General features: G+C 40.2%; 1 protein-coding gene across 6 annotated transcripts; it reads right to left on the reverse strand.

Moving 5' to 3' along the window:
* Window positions 1–872: 872 nt before the first annotated feature.
* slc14a2 (solute carrier family 14 member 2) lies at window positions 873–15,974 on the reverse strand. 6 transcript variants are annotated; one of them, XM_077601476.1, is made up of 9 exons: window positions 15,705–15,974; window positions 4,644–4,815; window positions 3,551–3,740; window positions 3,021–3,149; window positions 2,412–2,604; window positions 2,096–2,243; window positions 1,612–1,746; window positions 1,484–1,533; window positions 873–1,390 (listed from the first exon to the last, which is right to left on the reverse strand). In XM_077601476.1, exons 2-9 carry the CDS (start codon window positions 4,798–4,800, stop codon window positions 1,001–1,003), a joined length of 1,392 nt encoding a protein of 463 aa, XP_077457602.1. In that variant the 5' UTR covers window positions 4,801–4,815; window positions 15,705–15,974; the 3' UTR covers window positions 873–1,000. The 6 variants fall into 6 exon arrangements, with proteins under 6 accessions (XP_077457602.1, XP_077457600.1, XP_077457599.1 ...); XM_077601474.1 differs by lacking the exon at window positions 15,705–15,974 and adding an exon at window positions 14,837–14,972; XM_077601473.1 differs by lacking the exon at window positions 15,705–15,974 and adding an exon at window positions 9,869–10,001 and having other exon boundaries at window positions 3,066–3,149.
* Between the last annotated feature and the right edge of the window lie 6,862 nt (window positions 15,975–22,836).

Raw genomic sequence — 22,836 nt, forward strand, 5'->3', positions numbered from 1 at the left:
ACCACAGTGACTCCTGAAATGAGGTGATTGGAAATTATATTTATCATTTTCATCACCTCAATAAACAATTTGAGATTTGCAAAGAGTGGACTTGAACTCACTTCAGATTTGAACTTGTGTCCAACTTCAATTCCAACCCATTGTTCTTGCCACTGGACCACAGCAACAACTAGAAGGTGAAGAATCAGAAGTCAGATTTATTCTCCGACTCTCTTAGCCTTACTTGCTTTGTCATTTTTTAAAGAAAAAAAGCCTTACTATACTATGTCGTTTTTTAAGAAAAGAAGCCTTACTATACAATATCGTTTTTTAAGAAAAAAAGGCTTCCTCTACTACGTCGTTTTTCAAGAAAAAAAGCCATGCTATACTATGTCGTTTTTTAGGAAAAAAAGCCTTACTATACTATGTCGTTTTTTAAAGGAAAAAAGCCGTACTATATTATGTCGTTTTTTTAGGGGAGAAAGCCATACTATACTATGTCGTTTTTTAGGGAAAAAGCCTTCCTCTACTATGTCGTTTTTCAAGAAAAAAAGCCATGCTATACTATGTCGTTTTTTAAAGGAAAAAAGCCATACTATACTAGGTCGTTTTTTAGGGGGAAAAGCCATACTATACTATGTCGTTTTTTACATTTAATACCACATTATTATGGTCAGAGTTACCCTGTGGGAAATGGGCCCATGTATGGCAAAAATTGAAAATTAAAACTCGTCCTTGAGTAACTGTCAGTCAAATCCCATTTGAATATTTTCTCCCCAGATTCATCGGTATAGGTGTGCCCAATCAAAAACTCACGCGGCATTCATTGGCACAGACACACAATGTTGTACCGTTTTTGGCAACAACAAAGTAGCAAATTATGACACTGGATGTGCTGTTATACAAAAGCATGACATTCATTTTAATACATATAGTGCAATTTGATCAACAACTAAAAAGATAGAACAATAATATACAATATTTCCATATTTTCCCTTTTTCTAAAATGTCCTCATTGTTTTTAAACATAATTTACAGGCATTTCTTCTGGTCGGTAGTCTGGCGTTTGTTCCCCATCAATGTCCCTTTGCTCGCTCTGTGGTTCAGGTCCTGTGACTATTTGTGTAAGGCTGGCTTCTTCCATGGCACTCAGGTTGATTCTCAACTGTTCCTTCTCATTGAGAATACCCTCTTCAATAGCTCTTTGCTGCTCCTCTATCTTTTTCTTTTCTTCCTCCTCCAATTTTTCCAGCTTCTCCTGCTTCTTCATCTTCCAGAAATAGCACAGATTTTTCTCCGGATAGGTGACTTTGGCCAGGGGCAGCTTAAAGATCTTATTGGTTTCTGTTGTGATGAGCAAAAATGTAAGCGCTGAGAGACAGAAGGGCCACGTGCAGGCCGGGAGACCAAACTGTTGACAAAAAGATAGAAACTTGGATTTAGCACCACAGTCATTTGGATCGGGTTTTATGACTATGATTTCGGTGGGCTTCAGGGGACGTACTGCGGACATGATGTTGGCGATAGCAGAACCCAGGTAAGCGCAGAAAAATCCTGCAGCGCAAGAAAGAAACCCTTTGATTAGTGTGGCTCGTGGCATTTGTAAAAAATAAAAGTAAAATACCAGCTTACCACAAGTAATAGCAAGCAGGTGAACTTGCCAGGTCAGGGCGTAAAACATTCCACCAATGGCAATGCACGCTAGCACGCAATTGTATCCCCAGAGGCCAAAATATATAGCGCCAAATGGAGCTGCCAAAGCCAGGCCTGCAGAGCAAATATGCAAATCATAACTGCCAACACTGATATTTCCTTGGATTGCTCAGAAACAAAACTGTGCACATTTGGCACCTGATAAAAGTCATCATGATTGATGTGTTTTGTTGAACAGCTCATTGGTTGCCATTGACGGCACTAGGCTTTCGATTCATTTTGAGTGGAAGGCACTGACAGCAATGCCAACCTCGACCCTCAATACGGATTGGAAATCCGGTGCCGTCAATGGCGCTCAAATGTGTGCACTCACAAACGATCCTCCCATTTTAAATGAATTGGACCTCTAATGTTATCATTGGTGTGTAATGAACTAAAGATTGAATTAAATCCCCAAACTCACCTGAAAGCATGCCAATGGTTGAGCCGAGGACAGCGTGAGCACACGTGATGGGGGAGGAGATGAAGAGAGAGATGATGAAGATGCCTCCTGTCCAAGGGTTGTCACAGCCGTAGACCTGGCCGACCCCCACGGGCACCGACATGAACAGCTGAGGACATGTTTTTGAAGGTTATGACTCAGTCTTTGTCGGTCCCAATGACAGTGAAAAAAAATTGTCATCTGTGGATCTGATTTATGTATTCTGGCGTTGACGAGATTTGGTGAGGTTGCCGACTTCATAAAGTGTGATTAATGAGTTGTGTTGCATAATTCTGACCTTGGCAAGATCTATTTCCTCCCAGGTAATATTAGGCAGCTCCGTGCGTGGTTGAATGAGGACTTGGGGGAAGTGGTGGTTGTAATGGCCTGTGGCCACCATGTGAAGGCAGACCAGGATGTTGAAAGGCAGCGTGAACACTGGCAGATCCCACCGACTGTTAATGGAAGCCAAGGCACTCGACACGACTGGGCTGAAACGAACAAACACAAATGTTGTTGCAATAAGCTATGATACAGCAACTTTTTTTTAAACCTAAAATGCCCTCAAACAAGGTTGAAGTTCATCATGTTCAAACTCTGACAGATTCATTAAGGTGATTATGGGATTAGTCTTTGAATGATGACTGCCTACCTTTCAAGTCAATATAATTTGCATGCTCATTGTTGTCAAAGGTCAATTACGTCCTAAAACATTTTTTCCTCTTCAGATTAGAACACTCCACAAGAGCAAATGCTGTAAACCGTAGCCGACACCAACAACAAGAAGAATAAAATAGCCTTTGCGCTCGAATCTGTCACGACTTCATTTTATTCCTCTTTTATCATCCTTCTTGAATGCTCCTGGCCTGAGTATTGTGTCATGGATGATATCAATCTGACAATTTACCACATCATGGACATGAAGATGTTAGGCAGCAAAAGCCACCAGTACCAATTTCCTGCATTGGAAAAGACAGCCATCAACAAGCCCACTAAGATTCCATTATATCCATACAGTCCTGCGGCAATTGCACCCCTGAAAATAGAAATACACACATTTCTTTCTGTTATGACAGTCCAAATGTTTCATTAGGTGCATATACCATGGATATCAACCTCATCTTTCTCACAGGTCACATTGTAGTTTTGGTTTCATTTGGCAAGGAAGGGCTAATTTATTTTTCTATAGCACAGTTCAACACAAAGTAATTCAAACACATTTTTAATTTTATTTTGCAAGAAATATGAGATGAGATGAGACGAGATGAGACCCTGAATTTGAATTTCCCAACTGTAGTGTACTACAATTTACACTTGTCACTTTCAAAGGAAATTGTATTTATCAACATGTTTTTTTTCACTTGTTATGTTTTTGACCCTTATCCATTTAACACAATGCATCTTTATTTGAAATCAAAGACGAGTGAATGTACCAACCTGTTCTGTTGCAGAATGAGCGCTGAAATGGTAGCAAAAAGAGTTCCCACAAATCCATTGAGTGCCCACCAGTAGTTCTGCAGGATGAGGCCGGCAAAAATAATGAGCCCACTCAACGGGTTGTTTACAAACATGACCTGGGCAGCCCCACGTAGGACCCAGTCCAGCAACTGGAGCAAGAAAAATTGTTCTGCGATACAAACAAACAAGATAGCATGTTATCGCTATCCAAAATCTGTCATTTGTAGGTCAAATACTTGATACACTAAAAACATGCACATTTGACTTTAGGTCTACTGATACAATTTTAACCCTGAAAATCTTGTTCTGGTGATGTAATCAGTTGAATTCAGCCATCAATATTTCCATTGAGTCCCTGAATCACCTACATTAGTTGTCTATAATTTCCCCCCAAAACCAGAGGCCCGTGAAACAAATAGTCGAAACACTTATTCAGTACGACTGGGAGCTATTGATTGTTTAGCTCTCTTTTTTTTTTTAAAGAGAAGATTTTAAAAAATGAAATCCAAGTGTGTGTGTGTGTGTGTTCGTGTGTTTGTGTGAGGACGGGGGGGTGATCAAAAAAGTTGTATTGCACAAAAGTTTGTTTCCATACTTTCAAAAAATAAAATAAATTTGATGCCACAGTATCAATATAAAAAAAACTTCAATTTTTGCAATTATTTGTTTGGCCACATGTTGTACAAAGCTGGAGCCTAGCACAACTGACTGCATACGCAAGAGTGCGTCAGAGTGAACTGGTGGCCATGATGCCAGGCAGAGATTTCATTCCAATATTTTAATAACATAAAACATTGCCAAGCTAATGCCAGCCAAGTAGTAATTATAACATACTTAAAATCAAATGTTATTTTTGGTTTTACATGTATTCTGTGGGCACCAATTTCAGCACAGGTAACATCAATATCAGGATAACATTAACAAATGCCCATGAAATACATACTGAGGATTAAAGTAAAATTGCTTCCCTTTAAAAGCTCTCTTTCAAATGATAAGTGAAGCATTGTTTTTTTTTTGATCCAGCGTTTACTATCTATTATGCATTACATTTCAGCTACAAAGTCAAACTTACTTTCCATCCACTTTGCAAAAGGTGCCATATCTCCAGAGAAGTAGGAAACTAGCTTCAGAAGGTGAGCCTTACACTTCTGCAGGCACGGGGGTGGTTTTGTCTGTGCTGGCGCCACCGCCTGCTTTTCATCCCCATGCTTCAGGTCAAGTTGTGCCATTAGGGGTTGCAGTTCCTGCAAACACAATTGCAAAATGCTTTGGTTACAACTGTAAAAATCACACGTTCAAAACATTCACCACGAAGGCAAGTGGCCGTGGGCGGCACACTTGGAGAATTCGGTGATCCTCAAATAACAACCCGTCACAAATAATGTACATTCCTGTACTTGTTAACAAAATAATACAACTATTGCTTTGAATACATTACTTTAATTATGTATCTCATCTAATACACAAGCAATTTTAAATCCTACAGAAGTAAAAGATGTGGGTATCCATCATTCACACCTACAGGACTTTCACACTATATAATTCACTATCCTCATGCAAAACACAAATATACTTTATAAAAATGTAATGTAAAAAAATAAAATACAACAAAGAAATAATACTAAAATAAACTAAAAACACACGCACACACACACAGATACATACATATCTCTCTCTTTCTATATATATATACACACATTATATATATATATACACACATTATATATACATACATATATATATACATATATACATATAGACACATATATTCATATATATATACATATATATATACACATATACGCACATATATATACATACATACATATATATACATATATCTATACATATATATATATATATATATATATATATATATATATATATATAATATCCTTGAGACTGTTTTCAAAAATTAAAATAAAGGAAAATGCATGTCTAGTTTTCCCCTACCTTTGTACAAAGTGATCCCTGCATATGTTCAAATGCTTAAAGCTTGCTGACTCTTCTCCTAGAAAAGGTGTTCCATAGGTATTTAAAGGCTAGCACCACTAAGCAACTCCTACATTCTGCCCTCCAAAGGTTTCTCAGCTCATCCTATCTTTTGCCCGTATATGCCACACCCAAATCTCCTCAGTGTGTTTTTTTATCTCATCGCAACAATGCTCAAGTATGCACACACACTTTACATCTATTTAATTTCTTTTTTTGTCTTCTCCGTATTTTATGCACTTATTTTGATTGGCTGGCCAGCATAAAGCGGTTCAGAAAATGAGATGAGACGAGTATAGAGGTGAAGAATTCCTTCTTAGTCTCTGTAAAATCTATATCTAGTTGAGTTAGTTATCTGGTCTTTACTCTCGATTATGTACTGTATCAAGGTTGATACTATATAGCTGTAGGCTGTGGCTCAATGCAAAGAGAAAGCCAATCTCAAATACAATAGGCACAAAGTAAAAATTTGCATCAATTTATGTTCAATTAGTAGCTTTGTCGTCACTCACGTCAAGTAAAATACTAATAAGATCAGGTGTCGGCAAATTTTTTCATTTAATTGACAGGCGTTCTCCCTATAATTGGAATAATAAGATCAAGTGTGGGCACATTTCTTTCGTTTCATTGACACGTGCTATAATGATCAACTTCAAATAATGTACACGCTTCAGGACTTCTCCCATCACATTCTTCCCTCAAAGCAATCACTCGAACCAACGGAATCAAAATAAATATAACATTCAGCTCTGATTGATAAATGTATTTGTTATGTGGAGTAGGGCTTGTGGTACTCAGCCTTGGGGTAAGTAATTCTGCCTCACAGTTCTGACGTTTCAGGTCACAACCTTGCACAAATTTGCATATTCTCTCCATGCTTGAGTGTGTTTTCTACAGCTACTCCGCCTTCCTCTGACCTTCCAAAAACTTGCTTCAAGGTCATTTGAGGAGGCCGAGTCATTGGTGTGAAAGGTTGCTTGCTTGCACTGTTTGTCCAATGCAATTAAGTGACCGATTCATCCAGTTGAGATAGATAGATAAGAGCTCACCATAAATTAATGATGAAAAGCAAAAATGAAGCACTCACAAATGTCAAATTCAATATAAACCCGATAGCGTATTGTAATTCCAACTACATTAGCATATATTGAGTTACACTGTGGTTATCCCAACTGACTTCAGGCACCAGGCGGGTGACATTCTGAATTGGTGGCCAACCACTCGCAGGGCACAAGGAGACAAACAACCATTCACAGCTAGGGGAAACTTAGAGTGTTCAACCAGCCTACCTTGAATGTTTTTGGGATGTGGTAGGAAACCGCGGGACCCAGTAAAAACCTACGCAAGGCCGAGGAGAACATGGAAACTCCACACAGTGAGGACTGACCCGGAATCAAACACCAGAAATCAAGAACATTAATGTTCGCGCTGTCTTCAATCATAACATAATCGTCGTGTTATCCATTCATCTTCCATACCACCCAACCCCGTAGGCATTGTGGGTGATGTCGGAGCCTACCCCAACCGACTTTGGGTGACATGGCATGCAGAGAGACAGACACAATCATACCGCATCGAAGTCAGGCGAGTGAACCACTACAGTCCAGGGGTGTCAAACCGGTCCTCAAAGGGCCACAGTGGGTGCAGGTTTTCATTCCAACTCAACAAGAGGATACCTTTTGCAAGTGTAATCAGTTAATTAAAGTCAGGTGCTACTTATTTTAGAAGACACCTGATGGGTTAAAATGTCGGCACTGGATCGGTTGGAACAAAGACCAGGACCCACTGCGGCCCTCAGCGGAATCGATTTGACACGTGCACTACACCATCAGTTGGCACGTGTTATCATCGTGCTAAATAAAATTCAGGATGTTTCATAACCATGTGCATCATAATTGTGAGCTGCACAGTCACTGCAACTCCTTGTGGTGCCAAAAACTGAATAGTCCTCCACCCTGATAATATCCTACTGGATAACAAATCAACCTTTTATTTTAAAAATTGTGTTGTTACTAATCACTGGAGACGCCACTCTATTATAGTTTTGAATAGTCAATTCACATTAAAAAAGAAATCACAGAAACGTCAATAGCCACTAAATAATACACTTAACTCAAGTAATTGAACGTACTTCCGTAGTACTGTAATTCCTCTAGTTTCAATTTTTAAACGTGAAAGAGACAATAAAATATAAATTAAAGAGGAAAGTAAGTGAAATCTCTTTGTTAATTGTCAACTTATTCCCTTCGTTTCAGTTTATTATTGATTTATTATTCATTCATTTTCTGAACCGCTCATCCTCACAAGGGTCAAGGGGTGCTGGAGCTTATCACAGCCAACGACGGGCACCAGCCGTGCAACACCTTGAATCGGTGGCAAGCCAATCGCAGAGCACAATGAGACATACAACCATTCACTGCTAATGGCAATTTAGAGTGTCCAACCAGCATGTTTGGGGGATGCGGGAGTACCCGGAGAAAACCCACGCAAGGCCAGGGAAAACATGCAAATTCCACACAGTGAGGACCGACCTGGGATCTTACCCTCAACCTCAGAACAGTGAGGCTGACGCGTCCCATCTATTATTTTTACGATCTGTTATAGTTTTTATCTATTATTAACATTAAAAGTCGTGTTTTGATGCTCTTTAACCACTGGGGGGCCCTACACACCTTGCGTCTCTTGCTGCGGCAACACTGTCAAGCTGATGCTGACATCTGGTGAAAAAAACAAGGAAGTGTCAAATTTATTTTCCTCTCTAGTTTGTTTTACCTGGCTGAGACCCTGACTAGACCCAGCAAGGCATTCCTATGGGTTTTTTCTCATAGAGGCAAATAAAACCAGCCTGACAACGTGGCGCAAATAACAGACACTCCGCAAAGAGATCTGACAAGATTAGTGGACTGGAGGCACTGGTGTTTTCATTCAGACAGCACACACTTTGAAGGGGCCGCAAATATGTGTGGTGTGTAGGGGGGAGAGGGATGGGGATAGGGGCGCTCTCATGAGCGCCTATGGAACCTGATACTGGATGACTCCTCATCACAAGAATGTAAGTTTCCTTCTCTCCGAGCATCTGGCTAGACGCCCGGCCTGGCCACATCACATCTCCATGTGTGTGTGTGTGTGTTTGTGTGCAACTTGTTACTATTTGTGCCCCCTTTTAGGAGCCTGTAATTCAGATCACATTCAGACATTCTCGAGCATTTCTTCGTCTTCTGGAACATTGGTAATCTCATGTCAATTGGGTTTCCTAGCTTGATCTGTGTTTTTCCAGTAAACACATTAAGTCAGCACTTATGGCTCAGGAGCCATATGTGGCTCTTTTCATGGGTGTAAATAGCGTCGGCCTCACTCTTCTGAGCTTGAGGGTTTGATTCCAGGTCCGGACCTTCCTGTGGGTTGTTTGCACGGTCTCCCTGGGCTTGGATGGGTTTTCTTTGGGTACTCCAGTTTCCTCCCACATCACCAAAACATGCATAGTGGGCTGGTTGAAAACTAAATTATTCCTAGCTGTGAATGGTTGTTCGTCTCATTGTCTCAAAAATCTGAGTGTGGCTCTCAAGGAATAACATTTGAAAATATGAATTGTTTATGGCTGTCTGTCATAAGGTTCCCAAACCCTGCAAACCAAATGTTAATTCTGGATTCATCCCACATCCGGCAAATTTCCTTGGTTGCAGTGGCAAAAGTAAAATGCAAAGTGATACAAATGATGTTCACACAGGTTCAGAACTGAATGTTCTCGGTTCAAAATGTTTTTTTGCTCATGTAATAACAATCCTTATCATTATTGCCATTGCCTGTGGATGTTCACAAGTGCAAGTCTGCAGTGCAACCACAGAGGACAGTAAAGCTCTACTTAGCGGCCTGGTGACCAGTTTGCCCTGGAGGCAAAAAACAAAACCAATTTCAGGTTTTAAAAAAACAAAAACACACACACACAACAAATAGTATGCGTCAATTTAAACATATTTAACCTCATTCATCCCAAGTTTTTTTTAGTGTAGTGAACATTCATTACATTATGAATTCATCAGGGACTCCAAGAAACACCAACAACACATCAAGTTATGGGCCTGTATGAGTCTCGGATCTTTCTTTATTAAAGACCAGATAACGGAGAAATGTAGAGTTGTTTTCCCTCATAATGTCAGGTTTTGCAGATTGTGAAGCGTAGTAGGACCCAAATGCAGGTTAGCAGGCAAAGATGGGGAGTGAGAGTGCACTAACAAAAAATTTAAAGACGCTGACAAGGTCCTCAAGAAATAACAAAGACTTCAAAAGCAAATAATAAAATCAAACCTGACAAGGAGGGTGTGGAAAAGCGAAGAGCGCAGGACATGGCGTGAGTACATGGAAACACATGGGTACACAAGACGATCCGACAAGGACTGACATACACACAGGGTTTACATAGACAGACATGGGTTGACGAGACAATCACAAACACTTGGGTCACATGGGAGGCAGCAAGCAGGAGATATACACCTTGGGGGATGTGGGGGCGGGACGACAGGTGAACTCAATGGGCAATCACAGGGACAGGTCACAAAGGGAGAAAAAAAACACAACAAAACCAATCCCTAACACATGAAAGTCAATATAAAGTGAATTTCAGTCTGTCTCAATGTATCGGCCTATTGATTGACATGATTTCTACCTTGACATGGATGCATATCCCCTGAATGTTCTATTTAAATGATATTTTGATTGCTATCAACCCATTTTCCATATTATAATGTCTCACAATGTTAACATGTGGTCCAAGAAACCAAGAAAAACAATTTGCAATTTGCAAACTATTTGTTCCCAGTGGGAAAATGTCATCTTTATTAATAATTTAATGTGAACATTTTGTCAAAACGGTTACTGTACATAACCACTGATCAAATGTATGATTACATAGGTTGTTAAACATAATCATGATTGGTTTCCTGAGTTAAAATGTAAACTAAGAACCAGGCAGGAAAGCAAATGAAACACACATTAAACTCCCACTTTTGCACCAGCCAACTCTTCCGGTGTTCATAAAATGAGTGTTTGTACATTCTGTTCTACTATTAATCTTGCAAACTGATGGATTGGCAGAGGGAACTGAACTGGCAAGACTGCAAGGGAAGAATTTCACTTTCCTCGAATTACCGGCTGGATTCAGTTTCTCATCTTTAACTTCCAATTAACTGCACTTCCTTCATACTCCAACCCACGATTCTTAGCCGGTTATGGATGTACTATGTGCTTAGGTGCTTAAGGACAAAGGCTGGCTTGTTCACAGTCTTGCTTGATCCTCATCACACTTTTCACTTGTTGATGGGTAAGATCTCACTCCTCCCATTTTCTGGTGACATTCTCACTCAATGCACAGTACATAATCAATGTTGAGCCTCTTGCCATTCATCATATATGATGTCAAAGAAGAGGAGGAGAACCTCAGAGGTAAGGTAAACATACGTTGTAACAGAATGCTGGTTCATTTGAACCGTCCGGGCGGAATAGCCATCTTTGAACCGCAAAGGCCCAGAGAGACGACATGAACGGAGGCCCAACAAGGACGAGGGCGGTGAAGTCAAGTCTTAGCTCAGACAGAAAAGTGGAGAATGAAAATCAGAGAAATTGAGAGCAGACAGAAGAGATGAAGAAAAGGAGAAGGCGGAAGAGAAGACGACAGAAAGTGGTTGGATGATAGCTTCCAGCTGCGTGGCACCGGTCCAAGGCCACGCACATCTAAACTCATGCGCACACATACACAGTCGCAGCGACTTTACGTCAGTATAGGACCATCAGACAACTTTTGGGAGTCCAAAATATCCAGAAGTGTTCAAACTTGAAACTTGACTTTACTTGCTGGAGAAAACCCATTTGGCTGCTTGAGAACATTGATGGGAAGTTTCGTACAAAATGTAATGTAGTTTTTATATTAAGTGGTAATATGTTAAACTGTCTACTCATGTTGTAACAGTTCACTGTCACGATTTTACCAAAACAATGCTGGAATTTTAAAGTATGATGTTTCACTTTATGCGTGATGGATGAACGTTTGCACATCTGCCTCGCGGTTCAGAGGTTCAGAATTTCATTATTGGTTTTGTTCTGCCAACATTGACTCTTCTTCCTCACGCCTCCTCCTAAAACATTTTTCTCAGGTTCAAGAATGTAGGTATGACTAGAAGTGTGATTTGTTTCTCTGTATGCACCCTGCAATTAGTTGGTGACCAGTTCGGGGCATGCAGCCCGCCTCTCTGTGATCCACTAAGACAGGCTGCAGCACAACTGCAACCGAAGAGGACAAGCTGTAAAGAAAATGTTGAAAACAACACCGAAATCTGAGCTACTGTTAGTATATGTAAAGCTGTGAAGTCTTCCCTTTTGTAACTGCTGATTGGTCCTTTCATTTATTCATTTTCTGAACCGCTTATCCTCTCAAGGGTCGCGAGAGATGCTGGAGCCTATCCCAGCTAACGACGGGCTTCACGTGGGGGACACCGTGAATCGGTGGCCAGCCAATTGCAGAGCACAAGGAGACGGACAACCATTCACACTCAGACTCATATCTAGGGGAAACCAGAAACCGGAGTACCCGGAGAAAACCCATGAAACATGCACACCCCGCGTTTAGGAGGATTTCCTGTTGATTTACGGCATCAATTCCTTTAAATGTGGATTTTTAAAAATGTTTTCAGGTCACTTTCTTTTGATAAATAGTTTTACCCATTGGAAAGGAATGGGGCCATTGAAAATAAATACAATTAGGTAAATAGAAGCTCCATCCAACCTTTGTCTGATTTGATTTCCTCTTTGTTATGCGCAAATTTGAGAACAAATGTAAGAAGAGATACATAATAAATTTTGCATTTGTTTTGGTTTCTCGTTTTTGGGGTCGAAAAACCTGCATTTTTGCTGCAACCGGAAATGTTAGGGGCGAAATCAAAGGAGCGTCCGGATCACATGCGGAGAAGGAATAAACATACGATACATGTGGGGAAGCTTTGCTTTGCCAAAAATCCCCGGAATAATAAATAGTATCTATACTATCACGTGTCCATTACAATAGACATCAGGATATGTTCTGAATAAAAAGGATTGCACCCTTAATTTCCCTCTTCCCTTAAAATGTGCTCACACTGCCAGATGCCATTTTCCTTAATGAGAGGATAAAAAGTCCCAAAGCTCCATTCCGTCATGTAAAACTCTCGTGTTCTTTGTAGAAAACAAAATGATGTCATTAATTGGAGGTGGGGGCTATATTCTGTTTTAAAACTCCACAGAGGAGAAATTTAAAGTCCTAGTTGTCAGGAGGATAGTAACATGATTAGCTAGTTGTGACTATTAAAACCGCAAACGATATTACTAGACGTTATGATCACTGTACAGATTTGTGTTATGGGGCCAGTTATGAGGATGCGATTATTTAATAAACAGCTTTCAGTGCATGAAAAGTAGCTCTACACTGCTATTCATAATGGCAGTAATAAATAAAATATATCTCTGATAGCATCATTTTAAAAGTATATATAATGTTAGTAAAAGCAAAATACTTGCAGTTTGGGTTTGCATTGGACCAGATTACAGTCAAAGTAGTTGGAGTTGCCGTTTGATATATTGTATAATTGGATGAAGATTTAGGATTGCCTGGAGGTGGTGATGAAGGAATGGTTGTCTGTGTCAGAGTGTCAGAGTGTCAGGCCGATGATTCACTGGCTACCAGTCCAGCGTATCACTTTGGATTGGTTCCAGTTTCCCTTTCATCCCTTAGCCAGATATTCGGAATAAGAAATTGCTTCACGGTTCAACTTCTCCTTCTGATGATGCGCACATAAAAATGTAATATTCAAACTTTCAGAAGTGCAAAATTGCCTGCGTCTCATTGGCAAACTCTTGGGGTGCAGCGGACGATGCATGGTTGTGTGAATCTGACATCTGTTTGGAAGATAGTAAATTAGCAGGTTTCCTAAAATCCGCTCGAGAATAAACTGCTCACTCACCCACGGTGAAACATAACCACAGTGCCGTCGTGCAGGCTGACACAAACATTAAATAGTCAAAATCGGTGTAAATTACTCTGAGATGAGTTGCAGGCTGCGTAGCACATGACAGATTAATGCTGGCGTTGGAAATTTTACGGCATACAAACACTGACAACAAATAAAACATGGATATAAATGGTAGGAATACTGGATGTGTCAGTGAGGTTTTATCACATTACTGAATAGATCACTTATACATACAGTACGTAATAAAATACAAGGATTAAGAATTGCCCAAATTTCAAGATATAAGTCCACTTTCTCTTTACAACAATAGTTTCACGTTAAATCAAAAAAGGGCATAACCCCATTATATATATATAATATGCATATATATATATATATATATATATATATACACATATATATGCATCTATATACGCATCTATATACGCATCTATATGCATCTATATGCATATATATATATATATATATATATATATATATATATATATATATATATCTATATCTATATCTATATATATATATATATATATATATATATATATATATATATATATATATATATATATATCGTATTTTAGTGTAGTGTTCACTCTTCACCATGATGCAGTTCATTTTTACAACCACCATTAAAGACACTCCCCTTAGAAACAGTCCATAATTTTCTTTTAAATAATTAATTGATTAGTTAATAATAAGTCTATAGTTACATCTTTACCTATTACTGGGCCATTTGTATTTTACAGCTATCCTTTTAGGTTATACTGCTCTCTTGGGTCATATGCAGGCTCAAGCCTACAAGCTTACTACCAGTATAAACCTTGAACTGGTCACCAGCCAATTGCAGGGCAAACAAGTTAAATTTGCATGCTAAAAAATTAGTTTTATGCATTTTCTTGTCTTGTGATTAAGATTTATTTTTAAAAAGAAAATTGTCATTGTGACTGCATTGACAACTACCTTATTTTTGGTGTTACATCAACCCTAAACTTGACCTGGTTTTATTGACCACTGCTAAAAAGAGTCTTTTTACCAATACCAAAGTTACCTCAATCACCCAGTGTGAGCTTTTTGGGATGTTGCAGGAAACTGGAAACCTGGAGAAAACCGACATGAGCCTGGGGCAAACATCCAAATCAGAGATTGAACCCTGGATCTCAGAAGTGTAAGGCAGACATACTAACCACACCCACAGCGTGCCGCTCTGTTAACAAATTGTATCATTTAATTTGTTGCCCAATTTGTCAGATTTAACTTTCTAAAGTCTCACTAATTGACATACCTGGAGTTCCACTGTAGGCCATTCCCAGGCAGTTTGATAATTCCTTAACATCTCCAACAAGACTGGAGATGCTTAATCCATGTCACGTGTCAGCAAAACCAACTGATGTTTGACATTCTCGCAGCTTCCTGCTCTCGCTCTCTCATTTTCTTTCTGGCCTTGAGGCTTTGTCTACTAAGTCAAAATATTGGCGGCGCCCATATTTTTAATTCCTTTCTCCAAATTGTCCCCCCCCCCCCTCCCATCTCTTTTATGACTCGGGCTCATCTGTTTTCCATGTGACCGTGACCAGAGAATAATGCCATTAGGGACCAAGAAGTCAAGACAAAAAAGAAAAACAGGGATCACATGAAGCTTGAGGTGGCAGCGTCCAAAAAAAATCCCCTTCGGGCCCCTGTGCTATAGACAAACAGTATTTTTGCTGGGAGGCAGATGGCCCGTGGAGGCCTCGGGAGCGCCATCTTCACACGTGAGCCAATGATTATCTGTGACATTTCAATACAGCCTTTAGTCCACGCTTCCGCAAAGGCTTCCCGCTTTATTCAGTCTAAAGGCGAGCCTCCTTCACAGGGCTTACTCTTCCCTCTCCTAAGCCCCTGGATCAATGCTTGGCAAAATCAACTCAAACAATGTACAGTGGAGGCGCGCTTCGGCCGTATAAAAGACCCACGTGTAATGACATTCAAGCCCTCAGACGCTCACTTGAAGTGACTGTATCCTTTTTCCTGCTGCGCTTTGCTCCCAGTGGGAGAGGGGCCAAATCCGCCCCCCTGAGCGTGGCACGCTAAATTAACATTGTACGAGTGCACTGTCATCATTAGACTTAAATCTATGCCAGTTGTTCTTTTAATTAATGAGTGATCTTTACCTTCTCCTTGCGACGACTCCTAATCAGGCCTTGAGTTTGGATTGTCTCCTTGAGGAATGTACCAATTTAATTAAAGGTGTCACGTCAATTTGGTTAACTATAAGGTTGATCAAAATGTGTCAAGGGCCTGGTTTCATTGACATGTCAGCGGTTGTGACAATAAATGCAAAAACAAAACAAAAAAAGTTTTTGCTTATAGCAGGGGTGGCCAAACCAGTTCTCGAGGGGCGCTGTGGGTGCAGGATTTGGTTCCAACCGATCCAGCACAGACACTTTGACTAATGAGATTTCTGCAGAAAACAAGAAGCACCTGACTGCAATCCACTGATTGCACTTGTAGGACACCAGATTGGTGAAAAAGTGTCCTCTTGATGGGTTGGAATGAAAACCCGTACCCACTGCGCCCCTTTGTGGAATAGTTTGCCCATAGTTTTCAGTATTAACTTGAGAAAAACTGTCCTCAAAATGACAAGTCAGCTTTTATTGCAAGCTAAAATAAAGTTATTGGCTAAAACTCAAGATTTGACTTCAATGAAGTGGTCTGAATTCAAAATTGTATGTTGAATGTCCCTCCAATAAGTAGTTAGAATTCAAAATTTATAGTTTACTATATTAACTTGACAAAATAAGTGTAACTCTACGCTGCCTCTTGGCCAGGACCCCCATCGGAAAAGACATTTTCATCTCAATGGGACATTTCCTGCGACGGAGGACATTTGGCAGCTAAATATCTTAAGTTAGCGTGACTTACTGGAGGTTTTTGCATTTTACACCACAATTCTTTAATAAGTCCAATGTCAATACTGCACACGACTTGCATTACTCATTCACCGCCATTGGCGGCCATAACTGCCAAATCCATTGGAACTGGAAGTACTAGTAATGAATCAAATGCACGTCAATCGTCATCAATGGTGATAAATGTGAACATTGGCTAACATTGATCCAAATGTTGGGTGACCTTCTGAAAATACATTTATTTACAATTTTCCCCATAATTATACATCAGCAAAATGAAATTGTGTGGTTTTTTTAGGTTCATTAAACAAAATTCTTTCTCCTGGAATGCACAAGACAACCATCCAACGATCACAATCGCAACACAAATATGTTTTTTTTTGTGAAGTTAGATGCAAAAGCAGAAGTGCCTAAAGGTTAGGTTAAATGTCTGTACGTGTGCACTTACCTTGTCATTAACCTTCACTTTGTAAATATTCTTCCGTATGTATGTACAACAAACAGACAGGCAAATAGGTGGAAAAATGTCACATTTTCCTCTATTCTCACGTCCAGTCAATGTCATGGCCAAGTGTCCTAATACCTGTGCCCATCAGAGCAGTGAAATGGCGATTAAACTGTCAGCTGGAGCTACGGATTAGATGGGCCCCCTATGGAGTTATTGGGCCCCCGGTAGGTGAGCAGACTCCATCCCTCTCCCAGCCAACACAAACACAACTCAGTCCAGCCGGCCACAGAGCTCAGCCATAACATGAGCGTCTACTAAACCAAAATATGTTGAGCTCAGTCAGATTGGATCAGACGCTCCACTGGCGACAAAATCACAGCAAACAAGGGATAAAATGCAAGATGAGGTGAACGTTAAATAATTGGACTTGTTGGATACTTTTTTCTTTACAAACAGACCTGCACACAAACTGAACACATACCCGAGACACACACACACTCACACACACGCATGCACACACACACACACGCACCCCAATGCATCTGCTTCCATTTTGAAGAAGTAAATGAGATCAGATTAAAATTCCACTTGGCACTGACAAACTGTTTTTTTTAAACATCTTACCATGGAAACCACCTGCCTTTCTTGTTAAAAAATAATCACTTACTCCCTATAAGGAAAGGGCAAAATGGAAATGGTTCAAATTCTGGCTCTGGCTAACCTGTGTGTCGTGTTCATTTCCCCGATGTGCCTGCATGGGGTTTTGCCGGGTTTCCTCTCACATCCAAAACACGTGCATCATACAACTAACTTCCATAAAGACTAAATGAAGTCTTGAATGAACGGTTACATAAAAGAAACATTGCAAATATTTAGTTTGTGACAAAATTCAATGGGGATCTAATTGGAATCATCTTGTTTGCCCTTTTAGTGAAATAAATGCAACAGTCTCAACAACAGAAATCCAACATTACAATTTAATTATGCCATTGGTTACCACAGACAGCGATTGACATACAATACATTTGAAACGGGAGTCGGCAGTGATCGATCACAGTCAACGCCCCCAGTCAAAATGGATTGGATGTCTATTGCTGTCAATTCCAGCCAATGAGATAAACATAGAAATGCAGTATATACTGTGTATCCTTTGTCCTAAGACACAATTTACAGCTAAAGCTTAAACTGTATGACTATAGTTTTCCCTGTGGAAACCAGCAGGAGGCCGGAAAATTAGGGGTAATCTCATCAACAAATGGTTAGCCTTTGTGAGGCAGCACATGAACACAAATACCAAAACAAGTATAAAAGACACATTGGGAAAAAAATAACAACGTCACACAACCAAACCAAAAGGAAATACATTGAAATACTCATATTTTCATTTTACGCACAAATGTACTAACTCTGTGTAAAATCTGTGCCAGAAAATGGATGGCAATAACCCGCTGTGATTTTTTTTTGTAGGATTTAAGAAGGCTTCAATTGTTTACACCGTACCTGTGATTGATCTGAGCAAATCTGTTACCCATTGAATTGCTGACAGTTGTGGGCCCGGGGGGCTTGGGGGTAGCACATATTGTGATCTCTCTCTCTCTCTCTCTCTCTCTCTCTCTCTCTCTCTCTCTCTCTCTCTCTCTCTCTCTCTCTCTCCCTCTCTCTCTCCCGACAGCGAGTGTTGACACAGTCCAGATGTTGGCAACCATGTTCCAAATGAAAGAGAGGCAGTTGGCCAACAATCTGGACCACTCTAACCATCAAATGATATGTTTACAATAATACTGCGCTTAGACCCAGGAGACGCACGCACTAGAGCACACACACACACACACACACACACACACACACACACACACACACACACACACACACACACACACACACACACACACACACAAACTCACACACAAATGCATGCACACACACACAGACACACAGACACACACAAACAGACACACACTCACACACATTCACACACTGTACCTACTTACAGAATGCACATGCATAAACTGACAAGAAAGGAAATGAACCAAAGCCTGTGTGCGACAAAGAGTGCAATAAAAGTGGAATGTGTTACAAATCAACTCATCGAAAAAGAAAATCACCAAATTATTGTCATGGTCACGTTTGAATCCGTTTCACACTGCTTTTTGGGGCAGAAAAGCATGGGGTAAAGGAAAATTCTATTAGAGTTATATAATGTAGCTCGTAGGGATAGAACGGATCATGCAATACAAGTAAACAAATAAGAGCAGAGGAGTCTCTTGTCAAATTTACTGATTTAACAAATGTTCTTTTTGTACCCAAGAAATGTGAAACATTTTTTGCAAAAAGTAACAAAACCAAATGTTCTTCTTAGGCAGATGCAGATTCCTAATCGTACCTTCATAAGACGGCTCCAATTTGGGCTCATTATTCCTACCCATAGGAAATAAATGTATTAATCATACCCCTCTATTAGGCATTCATCATAAAGATTTAAAGAAGATCATGAATTAATGAATTGAGAGGTTTGGAATGAGGATGAACTGTTTGGTAAACGATGTTTTTCACCACAGCGGGTAATATCCCAAAGATACTGTGGTCAGAATAATAACTGTTAAATTTCAGAGCAGTTACTATCACTGTCAATGGCAACCAATTAGTTAATAAAACAGAGGTACATACAATATATACATGGCAGCACTGGTTAGTACTTGTGGCTCACAGTTAGAACTCCCGGGTTCGAATCTGCTTGTGTGGGATTTATCTTGTGTAACTGCAATCGATCACTTTGTGACTCCTCCTAGTAGAAAGTCCTTATTTACACTTGTTTAACCACTTGCTTTTATTGTCATTAGCAAATGTATATGGAATATGAATCAGCACCATTAAAAAAATCTATTTTTAATATAGGTTTGAGGAGAAAAGAAAAATGTTTAGAGAGAATGTTGGATTTTATTTTGTTGTTTTCATCCCAAAGCTTCACCATGCAATCACTGTCCTTATGGAGGTTTAATGAAGTGTGTAGCAGTTCCCCGGTCCGTTAGAACCGTGCGGGGGAAATGGACAATGAAAACTAACCTGGGACTTGAAATCATTTTTAATACAAGAGGGCTCCCTGTGTGTCACATCATCTCATTCACTAAGAAGTGTGTGTTCACAACAGGGGTCCATTAATAATATATGAGTGTTGCATATAATAGACCTGTCTGCTAAATTACAAGAGACAGAGAGACAGTTTATTAGGAGATTTCGAGAGCGATGGGAAAAGAGGAGATTCTGCATGTACGCAAGGTGAAGACTAAAGAGACTGCGGTCTTCTCATCAAAAAGAATAACGGAGTTCTTCTGGTTTTACTGTGGGCAACACACTGACAACACACAGCAGCGGAATCATTAGCTGCCTCACAGATCTCTGCATAGTGGTCAAAATTGTTTAAAATGTTCTAATAAGTTAATTAACATTTAGTTTCCACAAGTATTCTATTTATAGTGCTCGCAAATCTATGGAAACTTGATTGTTCAGAGATGTTATATTAGAGTTATATACAGTGGTTATTTACGGTGGTGATATAAATTGGGGTTGTTTTCTTATCATTCTAATAAATCAAAATGTCTGTCACACATTCAATTTTTTAACAAAATTAAAAACTATGTACACAACTTTAAAAAAAACTTTGAACATGAAAATACCTTACATTCTTAAACATTATTTTTATTAACCTTAACAGTTGGCTTTTTGTGTGTGTGTGTGGGGGGGGGGGGGGGGTGCAGAAGCCTAAGCGGAGGTCCTAACCAAGGGGTGGCCAAACCGGTCCGCGAGGGCCGCTGTGGGTGCAGGTTTGGCAGATTGGTGAAAAGGTGCCCTCTCAATGGGTTGGAATGAAAACCTGCACCCACTGCGGCCCTTTGTGGAATAGTTTGCCCACCCAAGTGCTAGCCACTACTTACCGTGTCGTCCATGGAATAATATTTTAGGACAACAATATGCGCCTTAAAAGTTGACACTGCAACACTAATGCTACTTGTTAACATCTTTAAGGTGTTTCCTATTTGCTTGTGCTTATCATAGTGTACTTACTCTGAGGCAAATCTAGGTAGTTGTTTATATTCAGTTTGTTTTATTTTTAGTTTGCCAGTAATGTCCAACTGGGAGCGCCAATAAAAGTCTTGGAACCGCTTTTATCAACTTGTTTACAAACTGCCAAATTGCTTCCCCCTTTTTTAAATGAGTTCACTGCCCCTATAGCACTATATAAAGCAAAAAAGTGGCCTGATGATAATAAACAGAGATGGGCTAACATGCATGTCCACCAGGTGGTGTCTTCAAACACTGGTAGAGGTGTGCAGAGGGAGGAGAAAGGGGGGCTGGGGTTGGAGGGGCTGCTTAAGCTCTATCCATCTTTAGAAGAACAAGCAACAGAGATGAATGGAGCTCCTGCACAGTGACACGGCAGCGTCTTGCTTAGTTGGCCTGAACCGCATCATTACCTGAAGTAAATGTATGGCACTGTCTATTGTTGCAGCTGTGACCCTCACTTTGCATTCTGACATCAATGTTCACTCCCAGTTAGAATGGATTGAATGTCCATGACTGTCAGCGGCGCAGATAAGTTAAATCATGCAGGAATATTTTGCACATTGATTTGATAGCTGCTTTAAAACATGCAAAAATAGATCAGTTAATACTTTATATGGTACAATTTAAGGCAGGGGTGGCCATGTCCGGCCCCCATCCAGTCTGTTTTCCATAGCTCCCTGCCCTACCACACCTGAATCAAATGATGAACTCATCAGCAAGCTGTCCAGAAGCTTCATACCGATCCCGATTGTTTGATTCAGGTGAGTTGGTGGAGGGAGACATGGAAAACAGACTGGATAGGGGTTTTCGAGGACCGGACTTGGCCACCCCTGCCTTAAGGCCTTAGTGCATAAGGGACTGCGATATCTGAGCTCGGTAAGCGAGCCATGCCCTTTGGCCATGCACAAAATAGCATGTTAAATTGAGTTTATGGTACAAGATACACGACAAGTCCGTCTGGTCTTCTGTGGTTTCACATTTAGAGTCACACTTGTATATCAATTATTTTTAATATTGTGCCATACATGACCAAAAATATGATGTCGATGTAGGTGGACATCAGGTCAATTCTTTAGGTTTAAGTTTGTTTTCTTAAATAACCAAAAATAGTCACAGGTCTGACTGTGAATCCTCAGGTTTCAGTGCCACTGAGGCCGCTAGTTGTCCAATCCGTTTGAGCTGGGAAGGCTGACAACGATCATTCGCTGCCAACCTTTCCAGTCAAAATACATTGGCCATGAACACAAGTGGAATGTCCTTTCCTTAATTCAAGGCTGTCCAGCTGTGGATCCTTAATTCAGGATCACCTTTTCGGTGATATTGTCACGCGTCTCATCATTATGCAGTTGGTGTATAGGAGCTTGTGAGGTGAACATCACCTTGTTTTGAAAAAATACCCACAAACACTGGCTGTTGTTGCTCACTTCATCCTTTCAAATGTTTGCATTGCTGTCTTGCGCAGGGGAGGAATGTTGAAATTCAGAGTAGACCCTGACATCCGCCAGAAGGAGGATTTTTTTTTTCCACCAGTGATGCCAACAGTTCCATCAGCACCACAGAAACACATTTGGGCAGCTCACCCTGCAACCATGGTAACAAGAAGAATTTTACTAGTGGGCTGCAGCCAATGGTTCTGCATTTTCCACTGCGTTAGGTCCAATAGGAGAGGAGCGTGCAGCCCGGCCCACTTAGAAGTAACAGTGATGGGCTAGTACATGGAGGATTTAGAGAGTAAGAGAATAAGTACGTGTGTATTGGTGTGCATCAGTGACACACTGCACCATAATCTAACGAGAGGATTCTCTCTATAGTAAATCTCCATTCAATCTAACCATCTGCCATTTGGTGTTAAGTGTATACAACACTTCCAAACACACACCATGA

The sequence above is a fragment of the Stigmatopora argus genome, chromosome 5 (assembly GCF_051989625.1).
Source record: "Stigmatopora argus isolate UIUO_Sarg chromosome 5, RoL_Sarg_1.0, whole genome shotgun sequence".
Classification (NCBI taxonomy): domain Eukaryota; kingdom Metazoa; phylum Chordata; class Actinopteri; order Syngnathiformes; family Syngnathidae; genus Stigmatopora; species Stigmatopora argus.

Excerpts from the sequence above, each read along its gene's own strand:
- slc14a2 (XM_077601472.1), bottom strand. The coding sequence starts at position 9,991 with ATGTCTGTCTATGTAAACCCTGTGTGTATGTCAGTCCTTGTCGGATCG. Across the intron at positions 1,747-2,095 it reads AACCATTGGCATGCTTTCAG|GCCTGGCTTTGGCAGCTCCA; the intron begins GTGAGTTTGGGG and ends TTTGCTCTGCAG. Across the intron at positions 1,391-1,483 it reads TCGCCAACATCATGTCCGCA|TTTGGTCTCCCGGCCTGCAC; the intron begins GTACGTCCCCTG and ends TTTTGTCAACAG.